Here is a 24,159-nt window from a genome sequence, read left to right on the forward strand (position 1 = left end):
ATCTATTGGACGATTGTGAAAAATAGAAAGTGGAGTCGTAGCCAATAGTGTCGCCGAAAGTTGCTTCTTTTCGGGTCGCCCGTGAGGCGAGGTACATAGGCTATATGCGGAGCTGATATAGCTCCGCTTCCCACAACGGCAGAGCATGGTATCTGCGCAAACGCTTGGCAAATTTCGCAAGACCCATGGAAGATGCCGTTCGTATCTTTGTACGTAAGCGAGCGCGGATGTTGTTAAACTTCCGCAAGATAATCGTGAAGGCGTAGTCACATGATCAGTGGCATCGTGAGTGTAACTATCATCGTAATACGACACTGTGAGGCGCGTTTTACTAACGACATCAGCGATTTCATTATCTTAGAATTGCGGGCGACTGTCTTTTCGGTGTTTCAACTGCCGTCAGTAACCCATTGTTATTCACCTTTAGCGTTGCTCGCGTATGCGTGATGACAGTGATTTCCCAAGGGCACAGCGACAGAGATAGCTTCTTGACCAGTGGATGTAGTATTGTTACTTCGTGCATGAGGCGTGTCGTCGCTGTTTTTACCCGATACGTGATCTAGATCATAGCATGGTTTGGCAGCTAGGGTGACGCTGAGTGACAACGAAGGGTTACAGTCTGGTGGGTGTCGACGCCGCATACATGGAGGTCGGTTGGAACATTTTGTGACAGTCTCGCTTAGACATGTTTTGAACAGATATCTCGAAGATTTCTAGTAGGTTCCATGAGTACCAGAGAGGACAGAAGCTAGACCGGCGCCTCAGGACGATTTGCTGCTTGTCACCGCGAAAAGGGGCAGCATCGCGTTCTCTCCTGAGCCTTCCAAAGACCAGGCCAAAGAAGCGAGTAACGAAGCAAGCCCAGGTTTTCGTTAAGGCGAACCACTTCGCTGGCCAAGGACATCTCACTGCCACACCCTCACCCGGAGACGCTCGCGGCTGGTCATCAAGGGCGCGTGGGTACGCTGTAAGGGTTCACGCTGACTGGCTTCTGGATGATCGGGTGCGCGTACTAGCAGACAGCGGCGTCGTGGCAGTGACGTGACGCTATTCGAGGGTACCCACCTACACTGCAGCAGCGCCGTGCCAGCAGTCAAGCCGCGGAGACACTCGCTCAGCGTCTCTGGTTCCCTATGGCACATCCGACGGCAATGAAGGCTACCGCTGAGCAAACGCGCGTCCGGGTTGACCGAGACATCACTCACCGGAGGCAAGCTGCGGGACTGATCTGGTAGCGAGCGATCCAACACACTCGCCATCCAGTTCAAGCCTGGTCGATAGTGACCCAACGCTGACGATAGCACAATCACGATGCGCTGTCATATATTATTCGCCGCGCAATAAGACAGCGGCTATAGCCAGGTGGACATTGCCGTGCACGCGCTGTTGGCTGAGAGACTTAGTGATGGGGTGTTATTGGCAACGCTCGCTTCCGTGCCAGAGTCCCAACGGTGTTGGGCTTGCGACGAATCTCCCGAGTTGATCGGCACTGTTGTGCATGTTGTTCTTGATGCGCTTCTTACAACGTAGACTTTGGTTCCGGGGACAGCAGTGAGAGCCTCTTCATCCTTCAGGGCATCGATCATGCTGACAAAACTTCGCCTCGTTAACATCCTCTTGCTCGACTTTGGTCGCGCCCCTTCTTCCTTGTCTTTGCGGTCCAGCGTTGGCTGATGCGATCGCTGTCAAGAATATTCAGCCGGCTGACGGCTGCCAGAGTGGTTCAAGCGGCTCCACTGCGATCCGCGCCTCTGGTGGTATAGCCATGGTGTCGACGTACGGCTGGTGGTCGGCGCAGGTAGGCGAATAGAATCTGGCATGCCTGCTGTTAGTATAACCCGCCATTGCCGTGATGCAACTGAACACCAGTTCAGATCGGCGCACACTGCTCACTCCAGGCGCAAGTCCAACTCCGTCTACCGAGACACTTCTCCAAGTTCTTTGCTCTTTCCTTTCGGTATATGGAGTAACTCACCAGGACATGTGCGAGACTTCGATGCCCAGTGTTCAGCTTTTGCCATAAATTATCATGGGCCGACCTTGATGCCTGAGACATCAGGCCAAACGATGGCGCGTTTCAGAAGCGGTACCGCCGGCCGATGCTGCCACCGGAGTAAGCACCCGCATCGCCTCGTCCTCTGCCTAGATACCATGTACCTTCGCGTCGCATAGTTCATCAATTTAATATTTCGTCTAGGTGCATAGCGCTGCGTTGTGCAAAGCTTTGCGAAGAAGTTTCCGAGATGTCATGTTGTGATGTTTTGTCTTTCCAAAATCTCCAGCTTGATCCGAGTCATCTCCGGACAATGTCCGTGCTTTGCATGACGTAAGAGCGGACATCCCCAGCCACTTTCTTCCATAATCACGTTAAGGAGCTTTCTTTATACGTGCGCTTGCATTTGACTGCAGTCCTCGGTGTTGCTATGGTCTCCTCCACCCGTTGAGTATATCCACGACATTCTTCTAAAACTGATTACTGGTCTGTTCCTTGGCCACCGGACCGATCATTGTGTTCTCCGGACCAATATCCAATCTCTACGGAGCGTCGTGACTTCAGAGACATGATAACGTACGTAAAGAAATTAGCGGCTGGCTACAGTTGTCATCTCGACTCCGTGAGCCTGAATCTCAACATAGGCATCGCGAACGGCCAGCAGCATCCGTGTGTATCTCACGGCTTCATCTTATCTCATCGCGACACCTCGCTAGCTTCCTGAACATGGGATTTTTTCCGAAGAACCGATCTCTTGAATACGCTTTAAGACCCCATGTTCACCATCGAGTCAACTGATCTCATAACTACCTTTACCCCATAAAACCTGTTCATCCAGCTACGAATTTCGTCTCTCTGGATCTCCATTTCACTACTGGGTAAGTGCCATAGCAATCTCAGCATTCGCTCAGCTTCCCTTCACCAATGTCACCAACGTGGTCTTTCTCTTTCTTAAGCTGTGCGGCAAGGGTAAACGGGATGGGCCGCGAAGGCAAGAAGGCCTTGCTCAGGCAGTTGCCAACGAGAAAGTAGTCATTTTGCAGTCGCGCTCGACTCTTGCGACGACAGGCGCGATGCTGAGCCGGTGAGTCTGATGGAAGGAGTGGCTGCACATCACCAGCGCGTACACTACCGCCATGGGCTATGATCAGCGCGGTGCAATAGCGGACAGAAGAAGACAGGAAGAGGCGGTCGATCCTTACCTGCGGGGTTCGTGAGGATACAAACTGTAAAGGTTGCTGGACCCACTGGGCTGCTCCAATCATTGCGATGCCATATCAAGACCCTTATCTTGTGACCTTATCTCTCGGCGCGTTTCTACCACCTTCTTTAGCCGAACATCCTCACGAGACACATATTCTGGCACACCTTGAGACCGAGAGAAAAGAGATACTCAAAATCCGCATCCGAGGCCGTCACCGACCGCGCGCGATGGACCACCAGCATCACCAGCCGATATGGCCTTTACTGGAAGGCGCTTTCGACTACACGATGAACCTGGCAAGCGAGCTCTGGACAATGATCTGGAAACCAGCCGAGCAGCCGCGTACGCAGCCTATGAGCGCGGTGGCTGCGCAGAGCTCCCATATTGAGGTCGCGAGAGTGGGTAGTAGTCTGCGCACGAAGAGGTCCGGAGATATCGCGAAAGCTTGCGCAGCTGCGCAGAGAGAAGTTGAGCGATGATGAATTCATGCAAACACGCATGGAGCAGAATACATCTTTGGTAACGTGGAGCACCTATTGGACCAGGGGAGAGGCTAATGTCAACATCAGCGAAGACTTGTCGTCACTGCTACCGACACGTCAACAACCAGAGCTGACTAAGGATAACCGCGAGCCGGAGGTGAGTGACCATGTAATTGGGAGCGGTTGATGACCGATGCGCTAATTACCTTGCCATTATGAAGGTCACCAAGTCGAAGTCCCATGCGAATGCAAATTGGGTAGTCCAGCCAGGCGCAAAGGGCAGTTGCGCACAATGAGCATTCTGACGGCGACACTAATTCCCATATCTGGAGCCCGAATGCAATAGCATTGGATGTGTATATATTCGAGAGAGGAGATTGGCTGTGCAACAGAAGAGATTACTTCTTTTGTCGAGTGGAACCAAGGTATACCGAGTTGCTCGACTTGTTCGCCGTTTCCACTGCAAAACTGGTCAAGAACCATGGTTCAGAGACTATGCGGCGACATCAGATGTGACTACTTCTTTCGGCGCACATAGCCATCTCCCACAACCATCTCCCACGTCCATCTCCCACGTCCATCTCCCACATCCATATCCCACATCCATATCCCACATCCATAACCCATGGCCATCTCCCACAACAAAGTCGCCCGACGTGGCAGCATACGCGCAGTCCATCGTGCGGATCCAGCCGCTACCCCCACAACGTCTGACGAAGACCGATATCATGCCTTGACCGGCGACCTGACAAAGTCAATCATCAACTCCGGCTTCGCCAACTGGGATGCATTCACAAAAGCGACCGGCCAACTCCTCGCAGACATCAACGCCGCAGAAAAAAAGTACACTGCAGCACACCCAACGACACACGAGATTTCCGGGATCCGGGATCTTCAGCAACGAATTCGCGAAAACAAGAACGACGCCCTCCAAAGCGTACGCAATGGAATCGACTTCCCTCCAACGCTGCTTCAAGCTCATCGCTTTGCTGCGTACTACAAGTCACCGGAAGCGTTTCTGGAAAGGAACAAGAACTTACGTGGATATGAAGAATGCGCTAGGGACAGCAAGAATAACCTTGCTTCCGCACTAAAGTTGGGTATACGCATGAAGAATTTCGACATTGCTACATTGGAGAAGTTCACGAAGTTGTGCGAGGAGTATCAAGTCCTCACTGCCCGTTTGAGTGGCCAGCCGGAAGAAGAAGCGCGACCTACACAGCCGATCTTTAACAGACTACGCGATGGCCTATAATTTGGGTACAGGCTGATATATTTCGGAATCCCCGAAGGGCTTGACTACAAAGACGAATAATAGTCCTTATGCATCTCGATATCCAAGTCTCCAAACCGTCTGTTTCCTGCAACGTGACTAGCGAGTCGGCATGGCGGCTGTGTGCTTGCGCATGGAGTTCATTCTTCCCATTCTGCTATCAATCTTGTGACTGATGCTCCAAAAACCTCGAAGGCAGTGGCTCGGCTAGTCGAACCTCCTCGACACCCTGGATAATAGCAATAAGCCGCGCTCGCCCTTGTTCAAGAGTCCAAGCGCTCGGAACATGATTGGGGTCAAGTCCGCGGAACAGATATTCGAGCTGATGATCTACAAGAATGGTTGGTCAGCTTCGTACTTGTCGATAGCCCACGCCACAGCTTGTACTTACCCCCCATATTGTCAATACATTCCAAAGTCTCGGGAAAACCACGAATGGGCTCATTCGTCCTCGGATTGTGGATAGATAGCAAAATCGTATGTCGGTCGGCTTGAGCATTATAGGCTGTCGCGTGTGTGTTGTGCTCCCTATCAAGTTCTAGTATGACAACAAAGCATAGCGTTATGCGCACTCACCTCGCTTTTCTGACCAACAAATCTTTGTACACAACAGACAGTGTGCGACTTTCGGCATCCATAGAAGCCCGAAGACGCAACACATTGTCGTGGAGACCTACAACCGTCCTTTCGAGGGAGGCAAGGCGTTGATTGAGGTTCTTGATATCGGTGCGGACAGTAGCGTACTCCATAGCAGCAGTCAAAGGGATGATGGAAATGGCTTGCAGCTGACCGACTGTAGAGTGTAGCTGCGACTCGAGAAAGGCGAGCTCAGCTTGTCTGTTGCGCATTTTGGAGTTGGTATACAAGAGCAGATGATGTTGGAGAGACCCTTCAGTGGATGTTTGGTCGACGTGAGGTAACGATTATGAGGGGATCGAAAGCTTGAACCACCCAAGAGCCGCGAAGAGAGAGAGCGCGTAATATTGAACATTCTGGAAAGCCCGCGAATATCCCTTCGCAGATGCACAGACGTTGCGAGTTGCTGTTAAAGGCTGATCGACCCCTCGGTGACTAGAGACCACTTCGAACTCGCCCATCGAAGACGTCAACATACCACTGTGACTAGAGACCACTTCGAACTCGCCCATCGAAGTCGTCAACATACCACTGCCATCATGGAGAACAACCCCTACGACATCGCATCGCAGCTTGAGGCAACCGCTGCCCAACTCCGCGCCTTCAGCACCCTCCCAGAGACTCAACGCGATGGGCCCATCAAGCAAGCTATGGAATATATGCTGGGGCAAGTCTGCGATGTATGCGAAAAGGTACGACAATTGAATCACAACTACGTCGCTCTCAACAAACAGGTTCAGGCACAGTGAGTGACATGGGAGGATTCGAAATAATCGAAACACGTATTAACAAGTATATGCCAGTATCTGGAATACCGCGATGCGCCAATATCACAGTACATACAAACTTTCTGAGATGAGAATGGGTCATATGCGCGACGTCAAGACGAATGAGCCTATCGCCGACTTTCCATTACGAGCAAAAGACTTCCGCAATCTGGATTGTACGTACCTCCCTGCATGGAACATTTTTTTTATCCACGCTGATCGATGTTAATATAGCCTCTGAGTGTGAACGTATTGCAAACGCGTTGGGAAGGGTGGAAAATTTAGGCGAAATTGGAGAGAGGCAACAAACAGTCATCCACTTGGTCGGACTCGATACTGCCGCCGTTTACCACTGGGTGTAGTCGCCACTTAAATAATAAACTTTAATTCTGTTGTAGGGCGGTCGATAGAAGACTATCGTCGTAGCTTTGGCGTGGGAGACGAGGCTGGGTCGGTGGTACGCGTATCATAGTGACATGTTGATCACGTCGTTAGAGTCAAGAGTGTACGTCGACGTGTAATTCACGGTGTTTGAGTCGACTGAACTCCAAAGAAGCAAATGGCTGATGCAGATTTCGTAGAGTTGATGAGACGTGCCGGCAAGAGGGCGGTCGGATGACAGTCAGCCGCATCGCTGACGTAATTAGCGTATTGTAGGCGTCATTTCCAGCCCGCATCGCGCATGCTTGCACCTCGGTTCTCAACACTACGGGCAGACCTCGCAAACTCATTCGAACACTGTACGGTTGCGACGTTCAGCCAATGGTACAACACCTGTTGCAACACTCCTCAACCGTGGATGAGATTCCCATGATTTCGGGCGCTGATTAATGCGCGCCTGGAATGGGCGCGTTGAGCTTCCCGAGGTCACGCGTCACCGACGCGGCGCATTTTTTTACAGATCACGTACGACCGATAGTCATGACCTGAGTCCTTGGTCAGATATCCTCGACTTTACAGGTCTCCTTCTTCCAGAGAAACGAGATGTGAGCCACCTTGCAAACACACATCGCGCACTCACTACTGTTACCATGGTTATGCATCGATGCGTTCCAAGGTTACCACCTCAGTCGCCTCCGGCAGATTAGCGTTGCAATGTACCCAACGATTCTAAGGTAGAGATCAGAGTCATCGCAATTTCATCAATGCGATGTGCGCGGATACATCAAGCTCGTATGAGTCATCTCAAACAATGTAAGGCGTCTACTCAGTATACCTAGGTGCATGGCTCAAAGGCTTCACTATGCATCAACGGCATACCCAACACCATGACGAGCGACGCATCTTCCACAGCGGAAAGTAGTTTCCATACCAAGGAAATGGCGACTGCGCTCGGAGAGATTAACCGCAACCCGCCTCGAAGGCCCCAGACTTCATCATCTACTACCAAATCGAAGGCGACATCAGCACTTCGAGCGAAGCAAGAGACGCGCAAGTTTCGCGGCACTTCCACCCCCGACCTGGCTCTTGACATCGACATGGACGAGTTCACATCCTTCACACAGTACCTGCGATCATCGAAACGCGTTCTAGCCCTCGTGGGTGCTGGTTTGTCGGTTGCTTCGGGGCTTTCGACATTTCGCGGCGACGATAGAAGATGGAGAGGTATAGAGCCTCAGGAACTTTCAAACATAGAGGCCATGACGCAGGACCCGGTGAAGGTATGGTGGTTCTTCAGCGATCGGATGAAGCGTGCGCAAGAGGCAAAGCCAAACCGGGGGCACATCGCGCTTGCGAAACTCGCAAAGGAGAAGAGTGGATTCTTCGCAATCAATCAAAACATCGATGGTAAGCAGACCTCTCAAGGCTAGGGCCTGGAAGAATGTCGACTAACACTATCTAGGTCTATGTCAACGAGCGGGCATACCGGACGAGCAGGTCGCGCAAGTACACGGCACCCTGTTCGAGATGAAATGCAGCAAACACACCTCAGACTCTACCGACCGTTGCGACTACAATACGCCCGTCTCCTATCCTGCCACCGAGGCGCTCACGATCACATCCGACATCAGCGACGCGTCCGTCCCTCTACCTCCTCTCGATCATACCCAGCTCCCTCATTGCCCACGGTGCGACAGCCTCCTGCGACCGAGCGTTGTACTCTTCGGCGAAATTTTATCGAGCAACCTCACCGAGGCTATACACTCTTTCGTCTCTTCCGAACCTCTCGATCTGTTGCTGGTAATCGGTACGAGTGGCGTTGTCCTTCCGGCAGCGATGTATATACCCAAGGCTCGCAATGCTGGTGCGAGGGTCGCATATTTCAATATGGAAGAGTATCGTGACGAGCCTGGATGCGTCTGGGCGGGCGACTGGATGTTCAAAGGTGATGCCGCGGTCATGGTCCCTGAGCTCCTAAAAGCGATCGTGGGAAATGTCGGAAGTGTGTGATAAGGAGTAAGTTGCCAATGCAATCTTAAGGGAGATAGAGTCAAGTGCTATTGGCCCTCACTCGGAGAAGCCAGGTTGCTGAACAACGAATTGAACGTGGCAACTCATGCATGGAAAAAGATTGAACAGGCCCGGAGCCTACATCAACGTTAGGTCTCCTACTTTGCATTAGCCTGCACACCCGTTCACCTTTTTTCCCCATGTTGGCATGACACCGTAGCTGTCAATCTCACTTGGGCGTGGATATTGTGTTTGTTTGCTACTGGCGCACGTGCCATGTGCGACTGCCTACTTGGGCCACGCAGCTCTCCTGCTCTTACTCCGCGACGACGTCACTCGGGTACCTACCTGATTCAATTTTGCACTCACTCTCGTCTTCCTCTTTCGCGCCTCTGCAATGCGGAAGTGACCCCAAACGCCAATCGAACAGACGTACCTGAACGATCCTTTCGACGAGGCCAGACAGCGCAGGCGTGCTCTACTGCGATTGCGACTGCTCCAATACTCTCCACAGTCTTAAAAGCATTCAAGAAGGCTTTGTGCGATGTCGTCAGTGCAGCAGACAGCGCAGCGCGCCTGGACGCTACCGCCGGCGGTATCAAATGTCACTAATCCCCTCGCGGTCGCCCTGGCTTTGTATCCAATACAGGAAGTAAGGCATACTTCCGTGAGCCTCTTACTCTATGCGCCTTGCTAATTCTGATCTGCAGGCCCTAGTCTCACTCCTGGTACCGGAGAGACTCATCGCTCTTACCCAGCTCTGCCAAACTGTTCATGGCCACATTCGCATGGACGATGCGAGTGCAAAAGCCAATCTTCTTTCCAAGACACTCTGCTCCGGATTCGGTTCGTTCGTCAGGATGTCTACTCATTGCCCCTGTCCAGCGAAGACATTCCATCCTGTGATGGTTTGCTCGAAAGGTGGATTTGGAACAGAGTCACACCCGTGTGTGGGATGTGGTGTCAACACTTGCGACGAGTGCCGCATCCATGTTTTCTACAACTTCATGACAGACGATTCTGGGCTCGATCAGCGTCGATGGTGGGCAGGCTACTACTTCCTCAACCCCATGGCTGTTGCAGTATGTCCACCTAAGAACTCCGATGGCAGCGCCTGGCATCTACCTGTCAAGGAGATGCTACCTCGCCATGACCAGGGCCGCGTGCACATTCCCCTAGCGATCGGTGCTCTAGGCGATCCCGAGCCGATTGAGCCGATTCTCGATCTGAATTTGGGTACCCACCAGTTCATCAGTCCCCGTGGGCGTACACAATTCCCCTACTCTGGCAATAACATCGTCTCGTTTCTCAACCTGACTGTCAACAAGCGCAAAGACCTCGCATGCCCTTCCTGTTACCTGGAACGCCAGAATCAAGGTGTGGCGCCTTGTTCCTGCACCCTACGGAAGCGCTTCCTAGACCGATGGTTGTGTATGCACTGCTATATCGAGGAGGTAAATGTTGATGAACAGCTCCGCCGTCATGTCGTGAAGGCAAACGAGGTCGGACAAGGCCACATACACGTGTGTGGCTGCGGAACGGAATTCACACCAGATATCATGCCAAAAGTCATGTGCAACTGGTGCAAAGGCGAGATCACAGAGCTCGAGCAGGGCACTGAGGATGATGCCACCAGTGAGAATGCCGAAGACAACAGCGAAGAAGAAGAGGAACTCGAGAACGGAGATGACGAGGAGGACCATTCGGCGGCTGACTTTGCGGGTCTGCCTCTGGACGAGTTTGGCTACGCTGAGAACCGCGACGGGTCTCTTTCGGTGTACGTGAACGGCGAGTGCATCCGCGGAGAACGTTTGGGACGAGCTATGATCCGCCAGTGGAAGAGAATCCAGGGTGAGCACGTTGAATGTACTTGCTGTATCTGCGACGAGAAGGACTCTATGCATGCTCACGCGGGGGATGATTCAGGGGACGAGGACGAAGACGAAGACGAGGGCGAAGATGGCGAGGATGACGATGACGATGATCTACCAGATCTGGAAGACGTCGAGTCAGCTGCTGGCTTCGAAGATCCATGGGGACTGGACTAAGAGTCCTGAGTCTACTGCACGCTTGTCCTGGTAGAATCACGCAGGGCACCACCGGTGAATGCGTGAACTTAGTCCCGTTCGGCAAGATACATACCAAGATGATCGCCGTATGCGATGTACATTTGCTTGTTGCGTCCAGTTGTAGGAATTCCCCGTGACCGCTCTTCCTCGGGAGAAGTCTCTAGCCTATTTACATATATAGCAGCAGATCAAAGAACGTATTCTAGTCGATACACCAAGAGTTGAGCCATCGATAGCTTCATGTCGTCTGTCAGTCGAACACCCAGATGACCAGGTGACGAAACTGTTGGTTCCTCCCCGCAGCGCGCACGACCACTTGCTCGAAGTGGACCCCTGAAGCTTGCCGTAGTGTCGTGGCGTGAAGCTTGGCACTGACACATGGACCAGAACACTGTTCCTGATCGCTTCGTCGCCGCATCCCCATCATCACCTGCACCTCCTCACGTCCCAACATCGTCTAATTGCGGCTTTGCCACACCGACTTCCGTTTTGCCAAGATGTGTTCGTGAATCCGCGGATCTCGCCAGACCTGCCGGCGAGGTACCGATTTGCACGCGTCGCGACTGGATATATTCACCACGCGCAATGAACGTATGAAGACGTCAAAACACTTCGAGAATGACCCAATACTTTCGAAATGACCGAATCATGGCGTTTCAGACGCGTATCGCGTTTCGAGGTGGCATTGACAGCGGTGAGTTGCAGTATCTTATCGGCGCGACTTCTGCCAAGACCTCTCGCCCGACGAAAGTTCGGAACATCGGTGAAATGCTCCAAGCACAGCGCATGACTGTGCGTCAATTCAATGGATAACACGTCCCGATTCCTACAGAGGCGCTCGGTCCGTCTACTCATAACCTGGTGATTTCCTCTTTTCTCTTTGCAAACAACTTTGTCATTGTATTATATCCACGATCTCCCAAATTGGCGTACCAAATTTGACCGGACGCAACTACCACAACCCTTATTCTTGTTACATCACTTTGACTCAGCGTATATGCGCCTACCAATTTAAGGTCGCAGTTCTTCTCTGGTAGCCTGGTTGCATCCACACACATAGTTACGGACGTCAACAGCAGGATAATGAAATATCTACCCACCTTTTCAGAAGACCGCAGCGCGCAGAGGACTTCCCTTAAAGACATAGCGCACGAAACAGTTGGCGAGACGTACATCGAAGAGGATCCATCGGTAGCAGAATGGTTCCGCGAATTCATTCCCACCTCACATGGCGCCGCAGAGTATGTACGCGAACTATTTCCGAGCGCACGGTGGCTGAGGCGGTATAACTTACATTGGCTGGCTGGAGACGCTATCGCTGGTATTTACAAAACCCCTGGACCCCTTGCTGGCCATTGCTAAAGAAAATGAAGGTATCACGGTCGGTCTTGTCGTCGTTCCACAAGCCATGGCATATGCTTCGCTTGCGCGGCTGTCACCCGCCTTTGGTCTTTACACTACGTTTACAGGCGCGTGTTTATATTGGATCTTTGGTACATCTAGAGATATCGTCATCGGTGTACGCTATTCATTTCACTATACCGTAATCAGCTAATCCAAGAATAGACGACAGCAGTTGGGTCCTTACTGATTGGAAGCGCCGTCAGCAAAGTTGAAGCGGAACACCCAGGGGTGTATCAACCTCAGGAGATTGCACATGCGCTAAGCTTCCTTGCTGGCGCCATTATTCTCGTCTTCGGTATCCTTCGTCTCGGCTTCATCATCGAGTTCATCCCGTACATTCCCATCTCAGCATTCGTCACCTCGGCCAGTATTACTATCATCTCGACACAGCTGCCGACTTTGATGGGCATTACAGGGATCAACACGCGTGAGTCTCCGTACAAGGTGTACGTCAACTTCTTGAAGGGCTTACCCACGGCAAGACTGGATGCGGCGATCGGTATCACATCCATCGTACTCCTGTACTTGATCAAGAACCTGTGCGCTAAGATGGAGGTGCGACAACCTCGGAAGAAGAAGATGTGGTCTATGATCTCCTCGCTGCGTCTTACATTCACTATCTTGTTGTACACCCTTATCAGCTGGCTGGTACATAGGACGACACCTGCAGGCGAAGAAAAGTTCCGGATCGTAGGTCATATTGAGAAGGGTTTCAGCCATGCAGGTGTACCAAAGATGGACGGAAAGCTCTTCGGCTTGGTGGCTACAGAACTCCCGGCGATCATCATCATCCTCATCGTCGAACACATCGCCATCGCCAAGAACTTCGGACGCAAACACAACTATACCGTCATCCCTTCACAGGAGATGATCGCACAAGGCGCTGCCAACATACTGAGTCCTTTTGTGGGTGGTTATGTGTGTACAGGCTCTTTCGGTGCTTCTGCTGTTCTCTCCAAGGCTGCAGTGCGCACTCCGTTATCCGGCGTCTTCAGCGCAGTGGTCCTAGTGTTGGCGTTGTATGCGCTCACAGCTGTCTTCTACTACATCCCGAACGCAGCGCTTGCTGGTCTGATCATACACTCCACCGTTGATTTGATCAAAGGACCAAAGGATTTGCACAAGTACTACCAACTGTCGCCGTTCGAGCTATTCATCTGGGTTTGTGGTGTTGTCATCGCATTCTTCACCGATCTCGAGACGGCGATCTACATTACTGTTGGCCTCTCCTTTGCAATGCTGCTCGTCCGCATGGCGAAAAGCCCAGGCAAGTTCCGGGGTGCTGTTGAGGTGACGCGCATCGTACGCGACGACCGCTCCTGCGATCAGTCCGTGTCGACATCAAGCGCGTCGCTATCTTCACAGCCACACGGGGAACAGACGCATCCTGCTGTAGCTATGCAGGAAGCTCGGCAAGTCTATATGCCCTACGACGTCACAGACAACCACAACCCGAACATCACCGTGGAGCCGGCATACCCCGGCGTCTTCATCTATCGTTTCAGCGAGAACTTCAACTACATCAACCAAGCTTATCATGTTGACTACCTTGCCTCTTACATTATCTCAAACACCCGACGGACTCAAGCGGATGACGGTATCCGCGCATGCGATCGTTTGTGGTGCGACGCGCCACCCACGGAGAAGCTCATCGAAGAGTCGTCATGTCTGCCCGTCTTGCGAGCCGTTGTTCTTGACTTCTCCACCGTCAACATCCTCGACATTACCAGCATCGACGGATTGAAGAGCTTACGCGAGACGCTTGATCGCCATGCAGCGCCCGGTTTGGTAGAATGGCACTTTGCTGGTGTTCACAATCGGTGGACACGCAAAGCGCTCGCCTTTGCAGGCTTTGGTTTCCCTGCTATCGTAACTGCAGAGTACACAGGAAACTGGTGTACTGCCTACACCGTATCGGCAAGTCTCGCAGGCGCGACATGCGAAGAGCACAAAGAAGTAGAAGCTGCACGGAGGGGATTGGGAGCCAGGGACGAAGAGCAGGGCAAGGACTCCACAGAAACAAATGCACTTGAGGTGCAGTTGTCTTCTACGAGCGAGAAGCAGAAGTTTTACCCGATTTACGGAGTTGACAGGCCGTTCTTCCATCTTGATCTTCACGACGCCGTTGACGCTGCAGTTCGCGATGCGAGGAAGGCTGATGAGCACGAGGCGCGCACGAGTTGTACATCGACTGCATGGTCAGGGATGCCAGCGGCCCAAGAAGAAGCATAGATGTCTGCGTCGTCGTTTTTTTCTTTCGACCCATGTCGGGTAATGGCGTTTTGCATGTCGGGCGTATTAGCGTAATTGGTGTCTCGGTCTGGCGTAGCATCAGCATTTGCATCATCGGCGCTCAAGAATGGCTAGCATTTAGAAGCACAGAATGTTCGTATCAATAATACATCTCCTCACTACCATAGCTTCCACCGACGACTGTAACCCCTTTGCCCCCATCATGTGCTATGTCGCACCTGGCGGGTACCTAGTCTCGCTACCATATGCTTCACTCCTCAAGCTCCAAGTTATAATCTCATCCCGCGTCATGTTCCCCAGAGTCATTCTCATCGCCTCCCTCACAATGTTGTCGCGCTCTTGCACACCGCCCAGTCTTGCATGTAGATCCCTATACTTGGTACTGTATTCCGCTTCCAAATCAGGCGTACGAAAGGGTGCCATTGCTTCGATCTTGTTCTTCTGCCGCTGGTACGCTAGCATGAGTTCGGCGTTGCGGCGACGGGAGTAGGCGGCATCGTCTAGAAAGGGGAAGAATGTGTTGTGAGACATTAGACGGAAGTGTATGTGTTTGTGTGTGGATCTGTATGTCTAGTTCAAGCTCGCCTCCTAGTTGAGAAGCTTATGTTCAGTGTACAACATGGATGGTACACTTTGATGACGTATATGAATATCTAGATCGGCACATGGACGCTTGCTATGGTAGAATTAGTTTGACTACAAAGAAATGTATGTGACAAACAGATCTTCCTTCGATCGTCTGGCCTCTCTCATTATTGTTCGACTACTTTCATTGAACTATGAGTGGATGCTAGTGTATACTATGATATTAGAGCAGCTCCGATATACATCGTAAGCTGAACCCCTAACTTCCCCGTTACTGCTTCTCTACCTCCAATGGCGGGACCAATAGAAACTGAATTCCACCTCCTTGCCCTCTTCCATTTTCGTTTTGTATGCTTCCATCTGCAGATGTTGCTTCCGGGTAAGCCACTCATGACAGACGAAGTGTCGATGCAGACCACGAGGCGCGACAGAGCCAGCAGCCACGATGGCTTGGTCAATCAGATTGCCATCCAGATTGGGACGGTCCCCATCTGAAAGCTGTTCCGGCCAGGCACCCTCCTTGTCTTCGTCCTCCTCATTCGGTACGAAATCCTTCGCCCTTTCCTCTTCTTCAGTGGCCTTCTTAGACCCGGTCACCCGACCATCGCACCACTCGCATACAAGCCACGAATCTTGGTCCTGTGCATCGAATGAGCTCCCACATGGACATTCTCCTGGTTCATCTCCCGCCAGCATCTCCAATATTGCCGCACCACCAGGTTTAGCTTCGTTCTCGAGGTAGCATTCAATACACAGCCATCGGTCGAGAAACCGCTTTCGAAGTGTGCACGTACACTGGTGCTTGACCTCCGTGGCTGAGCACGTCGTACAGAGTCGCTTAAGACGACCTGCAGTAACCGAAGACAGCGGTCCAGCGACAGGCCTGAAACCGGAAGAGCAAAGTGAACTACCCTTGGTTCTGAGGAATAGAGTATCGCCAAGATTTTGATCAAGTAGATTGTCAATCGGTTCGGCTTGGGCCACTAGATTGGAGTCAAATGGTAAGCCGAGACGGCCACAGTCATGCTGGGGTCGACCCTTGCCAGGCGGTAGCCTCCAGGGTGGCTGTTCTTCATCGTCTTCAGGTGGGTACCGGTAGATGGGCTCGTTAGGCGGGAGAAGGCGAACGGGAGCGTTCTTCGTCATGATGTGGCCTGCCCACCACCTTAATCCGTGTGGTCCATTATCCTCGGTCATGGAATGGTACGTCACATGTAACCTGCATTCGTCGCAAGTGTTCATGCCACAGGTGACACATGGACGGCTTTCCATGCCTGGGTCGTTGATCTCGCTGCCACATGATGCTTGCACGTGCCATTCTCCTTCGCTAGCGGGCTTGTGCTTGAGTTTACGTTGTTGGACGCCAAATCCGGGACAGAGTACCTTCGTACGGAGATTGGTACGGCTAGCGGCGCTTGAGAAGTCCAAGTTTGAGTACACCGTCTGTGAAGTTTGAGCTAGCCGGAGAACATCTTGGGGCCGAAGGTGTTCGACAAGACTAGAGAGAATGGTGTATTGGGTGGTGGCGTATAAAAATGGATTGTCCAAGCTGTTGGTGTTAGGTAGCTGCCAGGCATGGTTCTGGGTGGCGTTTTTGTCTCGACGTGGGAATCTAGGTTCGTCAACATCGGTAGCTGCGTGGTCATCTGGTGGTTGAGACATGGTTAGTTGAGCGACGGGGCGTAGAATGACTTGCGTCGACGGTGGGACTCATAATATACAGTTCGAGTGCCTTGTTGTGTTGTGTGAAGTGCACGCTTTGTCATTTCACCTTGACCTTGCTGTCACATTATGCTGATTATAAACACAACACCTAGGTAATCCGTTGTACATTTGGCAGTGTGTGCAGATGTTCGGCGAGCGAGTGTGCGATGGTGAAAACATGTAGAGAACGAATGCGCACAGAGGAGACGACAATGAATGGGATTCTGTTGACCTTCAGCACGCAAAAGGAGGCTTAGTCTGGATTGGGCTTAGCTTTGGACCCTGGCCAATCGGCTCATCGGCATTACGTCACCACACGCGAATGCTCCTTCTCTCTTCTCTACATCACATACATGACGAAGACCTCGATTTCAGCATGCCAAAGGACGACATACCTGAACATTTGAACCGTACTTCACTTCCGACAACATCACTCTCAATTCTGAGACTCACCTCATCAGCTTTATCGTACCCACCATCCGTCTGACAGTTCGTAACTCATCCATTCTTCGCATAGCGTCCGGATCCGACCGCCTTTCGTATATCTCTAGCTCCATCAAACGTACAAACTCATGGTGCACCAACAGTTCCAAACAAGCGATGATGTCTTTCGCTTCCCGTTTGAGTCGACTGTTTACTGCTCTCAGTTCCATGTTCGTCAAAGCCGTCGTGGCACCAGCATGGAAGTCTTGAATGCTTGATAACGAAGAAGCTCTTCCGGTGGATCTGGAGTTGTTGACGCGTGATCTATATCCGTTGATGCTGGCAGACACGGTACCGACCGACGAAGGAGGATAGCCTAAGTCGGGATGTCTGACAAGGCGAACGAGAATGTCGCATACGTAGTCCACGCCGGCACGAAAGGCTTGCTGGTGTGTTAGAACTTCGCTCACTTTGCTCCACTCTGGGCTCATCACGACGAGGTGAGACCCCCTCTTCCGCTTCATTCTTGTTTGTTCTTCTGCTTCTGCTAGTCACTATCTTCGTAAGAGCAATGCTGGGTTGCCTAGGTGGTGATTTCTATGGCTGTTGTGCGTACTAAATAAGATTTATGGTGAGTATCGAGCTGTCATGATCGCGCTTGATGTATTGACGTAGAAGGCAAAGTTTGCTGCAATAGTCATGCTGCAGCCCAATGGCATTCTAGAAGCATCCAGTGGGTCTACTGCACGCTCACTCAGTTACATTGTGGTATAGCTAAATGTGGAAAGCATTTTCACTAAGAGGCCCAGTAGTCTGCAGCAAAGACTCTCAACGAACGTAGACTTTCCTTCAAGACAATGTCGGCTTCAGCCGCATGTACTTGGGCATGAAACTTGTCGTAGACGATGAGCCTGGGGGTTCCAATGACCTTTACGAAATACAACATTACAACATTGCTCAACCCAGAAGCCACAGCGCGCCTACGGCACGGGTAAATCACAGCATCAGTATCACGGTCAATACGAGCGGAGACGCGGAGAAGAGACCATCGACCTTGTATCTTAGCGATCTACTTGCTGCTACCTATAATTTTCGTTTGATCACGCGACTATGAGTGTTGACAAGACCGCAGCTGCGCTGCGTGTAGTAAATTGGCCGTGACGACCTCGGGAGCCGGACAGGGGGCCCGAGCACACTTCCCACTTACTTACCTAGGTAGTCTTTGAACTTGCCGTGTCGCAACATCATCAATCCCTCCCCCAAGCTTGAAGAAATATTTAGCGCAAGGATCACGACTAAAGGGTCTGTTTGCGACTCCTGTTCGCGCACTGCTTCCCACTTTCCATCCCTATCATTCATTCCACCCCGTCTCCTCGTTGCAGCAAGAGAACAAGCTATGGGTTCCACTCAAGATGAAATCAACGATGCGATCAAAAATGGGACACTTGACGACATTAGGAGCTTTGCAGAGCTTCACAAGCGCAGACAAAACTTCGAGACACAACTGGAGCTGCTACCCGATATTCATCATCGTGGCCGACTCGCTTTCGACACTGCCATCGACGTAAACGTTCCGGAGTCGATCAAAGCAGGAGTTCCAGTAGTTTCCGTTCTGCAGCGGGTGCTCGATGCTATCGGAGCACTTTACGACGAAAACACACGTCGCAATGCAGAGCCGGTCCCGGAACGCGAAAGCACTGCTGAGCACGAGGCTCTGGTGAAAGACGCGACACCCTCCGAGCGACCTGACAACCAAAATGAGCAGCCACGCGACCAGTCACATGGGATGGAAGAAGTCATAGAATCGAGAGAGCTATTAGACTATGATGAGCCAGATAGCGCGGAAGAACAGTTCTACGAATCGGAGTCAGACTACGGAAAGCCGTCCAAAGGAAAAGGCAAGCTCAAGAGAGGCAGAAAGAAGACGAAAGACATCGAAGCCGCCAGAATTGCTATCGTAGTGGAAGCCAGGCAAAAGAGAATGCGCCTGACCCACGGCACGCCCAATAGCGACGCGAAGAACCCTAAGCGCCACCTCTTCGGTCTCAATTCTGAATTGGGAGACACGAGCGCTACGCTTTCACCGACACCCTCGTCACCGACAGCCAAGAGCGGGAAACTGCAAAACACTGTCGCAGCATCATCTCATCCTCGTGCGAGTAGCAGGTTATCCAGGGTAAGTATGCCGCTCTTTACATCTAGATCGATCCAGCTAACGGACAAACAGCAAGCCGAAGGTACACCCAGCAAACCATCTGCCGACCTACCCTCGCCGACGCCCGACAACGTAAGTCCCACCAACCTGCCAAGTCTCATCGTCAAGCTCAAGACCCGTAAACCATCTACGCCCAACCCGGTACACGTCTCAAGACCCAATCACCACCCCAAGCGCAGACGTCCACCGAAACCATACAAGAGTGCGGAAGTTGTAGACTCAGATGACGAGGGCGAGGAGATGAAGGAAGAGGCCCCTGCCAAGAGTATCAAAGAGACAAAGCGAGCGACGCGCAAAGCTACCAGCAAGACTACGAGCAAGCTTAAGACACTTGTCTTCGGCAGAAAAGAAGAAGTGGCAGTGGATGGAGACAAGGACGCCGATGTTCAAATGGCCGACCCGGAACCCATCTCAAGGAACGGTACGACGCGCGAGACCCGACAGACGCGGAGCGGAATGACCACACGTGGAAAGCAACCTACTAACATCTCCAAGGCCAAGCAAGATGCAAGGAAACCCAAACCACCAACGCCGTCAGTCAGAAAGATGCGGGAAAAGGCTCCAGTAGCTCCACGGCCAAAGCGGAATACTACAACACGGCCGCGAAGAGGTGCCATGTCCTCACCCTTTGAGTTGTTCGAGCCACCTCCCGCAGAAACCGCTATGCCCGCAGAAGAGAATGTCTTCTCGGACACGTGGTCAGACACCGCCGTATTACCAAACAGCCCTTCGCCTCCGCTCATCGCTAATCCACCTGATTCACGCCCGAAATCTTCATCATCTCCCTCGAAAACCGATACTCCATCTATCACCTCTCCAATAACCCTGACCCCCCTCGCACCCCAAACCTTCGCGCCCTTTCCCCCACTGACCCCCCGCGACCTCACCCCCTTCACACGCGGCGCCCGCATCGCGCTCGAAAATATCCTTTCAGACCACCAGTCCGAGCCGCTGACCAGTCTCATCGACCTCATCGAAGAGCTAGATGACACACGGCCGATCGTGAACGATTGGGAACATGTCACGGTGATGAAGGGCGGTTGTTGGGTGTACCAGGTTATGAGGGATGTGTGGGAGGAGGTTGTGGACGAAAGTGATGAGGAGGAAATGGAGGTGGATGTTAATATCGATGAGATTGTGGGGCGGGTTGGGGGCTGGGTTGATAGGGAGGTTGGGAGATTGGGTGGGATTGAGGAGGGGGGGTAGGTTGGGAATGGGATAGGAAGAGGGGTGGAGAGAGGGTTCGTGGAAGGGTCGTATTAGGGAGTGCGATATGGGAACAGGCAAGGATCAGAACGGAAGGATGAATGAATTGATCATGATTGTTATACATTGTATGTGAAGGTTATTCAGTCCAGCTGAATATCTATATCGCATGATATCTTGTTGCTTGGAGCGCTTCCTTATTGGGCTGCATGTCATGCATCTGCCTGGCGGCTATGATCCTACAATCACATCTCTTTACAGAATCCAAGCCAGCCCATCCCGGTCTTGGTTTTCGCTGAGTCTGCGTTCCCAGCACGATGCGTTGATTTTTCCCAGGGCTTGTTCATCGGAGCCGACCGCTGGCGTCCATGGAGAACTCTAGACTTCTAGCACAGGCTGGACGTCGCAAACATGACCGAGGTGCAAGGACCATCCCGGGCGACTCAGGATCCCTGGGGCGAAATTTTGATTCTGGCCCCCAGAGCATCTTACTCATGCGATTGATCTGATTCAGCTGCCACCGGACGAATCTGCTGGATAAGATCGACAAGATCGGCATGCGAGAACCTTTCGTACGCGAATGCCAAGCCGGGAAATGATCCTTCCAGTGCGAGAAAGGATGCGTCAGATCTTCAACAATCGAGATGACAGCCGACCGGGTTGATGTCCGCTCTGAATCGCGTAGTATGTGTCTTCGTACTCCAATGCAGACAAGCCAGAACCTAGTGTGTTTAATGTTCTGGTTTGATGGTCGCATATTGACTGCCCGCTCAGTAGGTTTGCTGTAGTTGCGGTGGACGGAAAAGTTGGTGACTTTGTTCAATCATCATCTCGATGTTCTTGGCCTCATTCATTTCAAAGTCGTGCATCAGCTCCATCTGTTGTTGCTGATTGAGCCCAGTACCCCTAGCATCCTGACTCCAGGCCGGGTTGAGATAGTCTGCCATTTCGTAGCCTTGATTCGCTGCGTACGCCTCGTTATAGAAAGGCGACGAAGCCATCTGCATATTTGTCATGTTGTAGTTGTCTTGAGGCGGCATCGTGAACGTTGGGTTCCATGTAGGTAACTCGGCAAAGGTAGTGGGTAGCGGCGCGAATTGGCCTGTAGGTGCGTAGCTGTAGGAGGGTATACTGTTGTCCATCGTGGTCTTCGGGCTCAGCTCGTTGTACGCCAATGATGGGGGCTGCTGAGGCGACGTCTGCAGTCCAGCCTGTTGTGTCGGTGCGCTTGAGAAAGGGTGGGGAGGGTTCGATAGGCCGTTGCCAAGGTTGAAGAGTTGCTGATTGTGTTCTGGTAAGTAGCCGAAAGGTCCAGGTCCTGGTACCTTGTCGGAAGGCGTGCGAACCGATGCTGTAGACGCCGTTGCTGGACTTGTGGTTCGTGACCGATTGATACCATCTACAATGTTGCCAGTGCCCACGGATGCAGTGTCGGAAGGTGAGCTGGCGGAGATGGGAACGTCGCCATCCTTATCGAAGATCCTCATGCAGGCTTGGATCAAGTTATAGTAAAGACCGATGGCGGACTCAACACCAGGCCATCGCTCGGACGCCTGCCTGATCGACTCCATAGCCACTTTCAAGTGACCCTCGACCTCTTCGCGGCTATGACGTCTTCGCACTTCGGAGTATGACAATGTCCAAAGCATGGTGTTGATGCACATGAAGATGGCTTGTGTGAAGATCCAGGTAACGTCGACGCTTTTTGTCTCGATCTGCTTCATAGTCATGTAGATGTTGTACTGGCAAGCGTCGTAGCAGCGGATGGCGGCGTCCAGGGACGGGCGAGGTACTTGTGGAGAAGGACGGTACATGAAGACGACCATGGTATTGTATCGACCGATGAACCTAGTCAGATTAGTCGAGGTACTTCGCATGCAAAGAGACATACTCACCAGACCTTGTTCAGCCCTGATCCACCGTCCATCTCAGGGCTTGTGTCTCTCCAAGCTTCTATCTTTGTCTGCATCTGAGCGAACCAAGGGTGCTGGTCGTCCTTTGGTTCGGGCTTCTTCCTCTGGTACAGCATCTTGCGTATCTCGAGTTGAAGCAGGCGCATTTTGTAGAAATGTATGCCGATCCACTTCTTGAGCGATGCTTGTGGTGCGGGCTTGATGCCTTCCCTGGTAATGTAGACATCGTCGACGAGCTCGCCGAAGTTGACATCGATGTGTTCCCGCCGTGTCGCGAAATGTGCGGGTCGTCCAAGACTATGCGACAAGCCGTAATCCATGGTAAGTATACTCCAGAACAACCGGCGGCGCATGTCGACTTCGAGAGGGTCTGCCTGACGTCCACCAGAGCCCATGCTGATTGTCTTCTCCTCGTGTAGGCCCAAGGCTTGACACAATCGTACGCCAAGACCTATTATGTAGTAGACTGCGGTCCTCGTTGGTGTCAGGAGCGAATAACCTGCGACTAGGCCAAAACATTGCAGGGTCTTGAGGTTCATAGGCTTGATGGCGGCTTCGAAGTGTTTCAGGGCGGCGAGATAGTAGCTGTCGGCGAGGCCTGCATACTGGGTGTCCATCTTCTGCAGGCTGATGGCGATGACCATGCGCAGACAGTAGTTCTGGTAAGGATCCGTGGAGCCGTTGTAGACCTCATCAACATCTTTGGTGAAGGTTGGTTCGTGGAAGATGGGGTACATGGGGTGCACTAGTCAAGTCAGTTGATGTCGAGGTTGCAAGGAGACAGCCTTACGCGCCTTTGCAGTAGAAGAGCTCTACCAGTAGGTTGGTGAGGTCTCTGTTGGGCAGTTCTTCGGCCGCGACGTCGCTGACCATTGGGTAGATCTTGGAGGTGGGTCGCTGATCTTCCTGGGCGAAGGTGTCCTTGATGTTCTTCGCCTCGGCATGTGGCACGATCTCAGAGATGCTCTTTGACTCGGTGAACTGCTTCGCCAGCTGCATCACCAGCCGGGTGATGGTGATGCCGCTGGAAGGCCCTAGGAATTTGGACTCGTCGGAGTCCTGGACACGCACCGTGGCTGCCCCACGCATCACATCTTCAGGGTCCGGTTCCACGTCGTCCCGTTCGAGATCAGCCAGCTGCTTCTCCAGGTCGCGCACCTTCTGCTGCAGGTGCACGACATAGTTCCGGGGTATTTTGCGTCCCTTGGTGGGGTCATAGTATTCGCAGTGGGAATTGGTGCGCTCGCATGGCCCGCATCGAGGGAGTCCGGGGTCGCATCTCGTCTTGCGCTGGGCTCTGGTCAGTGGACATTACGTAGCCAGCCGTGCCCGGGATGATGCTTACCGTCCGACAACGACAGCAAGCTGTCAGAGTGTGGGCGATGCGACTCTGGCCGGTGGTGGTGGTGCCTTCCTCAGACGGGTGCGGGGCCCCTTCCGTCTTGGTGTGTGTCGCAGTCGCGACTTCCATCGCTCGTCTCTCACCACGGGCGGAGGAGGACGAGGGAGCTGGCTTATGATGCGCCTGGGATGTGGGGGAGATCGACGCGCACGTCCATGCCCGGGAGGTTTGTCGCGCCGGCGAGGTCTGGTCCTGCGCCCTCAGTCCGTGAGGCCGGCGAGATGGCGATGTGGGAGCGA

General features: G+C 52.5%; 7 protein-coding genes across 7 annotated transcripts; 5 read left to right on the forward strand and 2 right to left on the reverse strand.

The window, feature by feature from the left end:
* Window positions 1–4,304: 4,304 nt before the first annotated feature.
* On the forward strand, window positions 4,305–4,934 carry J4E79_005768 (uncharacterized protein; the record flags this gene model as incomplete). Its single annotated transcript, XM_049354646.1, is given in 2 exon segments — window positions 4,305–4,359; window positions 4,372–4,934. The coding sequence occupies 2 exon segments, from the start codon at window positions 4,305–4,307 to the stop codon at window positions 4,932–4,934; spliced, it is 618 nt and encodes a 205-aa protein (XP_049210769.1).
* A 2,689-nt stretch (window positions 4,935–7,623) lies between these two features.
* On the forward strand, window positions 7,624–8,746 carry J4E79_005769 (uncharacterized protein; the record flags this gene model as incomplete). The annotated part of the gene is made up of 2 exons (XM_049354647.1): window positions 7,624–8,143; window positions 8,199–8,746. 2 exons carry the CDS (start codon window positions 7,624–7,626, stop codon window positions 8,744–8,746), a joined length of 1,068 nt encoding a protein of 355 aa, XP_049210770.1.
* A 1,007-nt stretch (window positions 8,747–9,753) lies between these two features.
* J4E79_005770 (uncharacterized protein) lies at window positions 9,754–10,794 on the forward strand (the record flags this gene model as incomplete). The annotated part of the gene is made up of 1 exon (XM_049354648.1): window positions 9,754–10,794. One exon carries the CDS (start codon window positions 9,754–9,756, stop codon window positions 10,792–10,794), a length of 1,041 nt encoding a protein of 346 aa, XP_049210771.1.
* Window positions 10,795–11,898: 1,104 nt separating this feature from the next.
* On the forward strand, window positions 11,899–14,451 carry J4E79_005771 (uncharacterized protein; the record flags this gene model as incomplete). The annotated part of the gene is made up of 3 exons (XM_049354649.1): window positions 11,899–12,136; window positions 12,189–12,334; window positions 12,382–14,451. The coding sequence occupies 3 exons, from the start codon at window positions 11,899–11,901 to the stop codon at window positions 14,449–14,451; spliced, it is 2,454 nt and encodes an 817-aa protein (XP_049210772.1).
* Window positions 14,452–15,339: 888 nt separating this feature from the next.
* J4E79_005772 (uncharacterized protein) lies at window positions 15,340–16,203 on the reverse strand (the record flags this gene model as incomplete). The annotated part of the gene is made up of 1 exon (XM_049354650.1): window positions 15,340–16,203. The coding sequence occupies one exon, from the start codon at window positions 16,201–16,203 to the stop codon at window positions 15,340–15,342; it is 864 nt and encodes a 287-aa protein (XP_049210773.1).
* A 2,377-nt stretch (window positions 16,204–18,580) lies between these two features.
* On the forward strand, window positions 18,581–20,605 carry J4E79_005773 (uncharacterized protein; the record flags this gene model as incomplete). The annotated part of the gene is made up of 2 exons (XM_049354651.1): window positions 18,581–19,360; window positions 19,397–20,605. The coding sequence occupies 2 exons, from the start codon at window positions 18,581–18,583 to the stop codon at window positions 20,603–20,605; spliced, it is 1,989 nt and encodes a 662-aa protein (XP_049210774.1).
* A 770-nt stretch (window positions 20,606–21,375) lies between these two features.
* Window positions 21,376–23,989, reverse strand: J4E79_005774 (uncharacterized protein; the record flags this gene model as incomplete). Its single annotated transcript, XM_049354652.1, has 4 exons — window positions 21,376–22,453; window positions 22,501–23,263; window positions 23,313–23,808; window positions 23,864–23,989. 4 exons carry the CDS (start codon window positions 23,987–23,989, stop codon window positions 21,376–21,378), a joined length of 2,463 nt encoding a protein of 820 aa, XP_049210775.1.
* Between the last annotated feature and the right edge of the window lie 170 nt (window positions 23,990–24,159).

The sequence above is a fragment of the Alternaria viburni genome (genome assembly GCF_023758015.1).
Source record: "Alternaria viburni strain BMP 2772 chromosome Unknown scaffold_11, whole genome shotgun sequence".
Classification (NCBI taxonomy): domain Eukaryota; kingdom Fungi; phylum Ascomycota; class Dothideomycetes; order Pleosporales; family Pleosporaceae; genus Alternaria; species Alternaria viburni.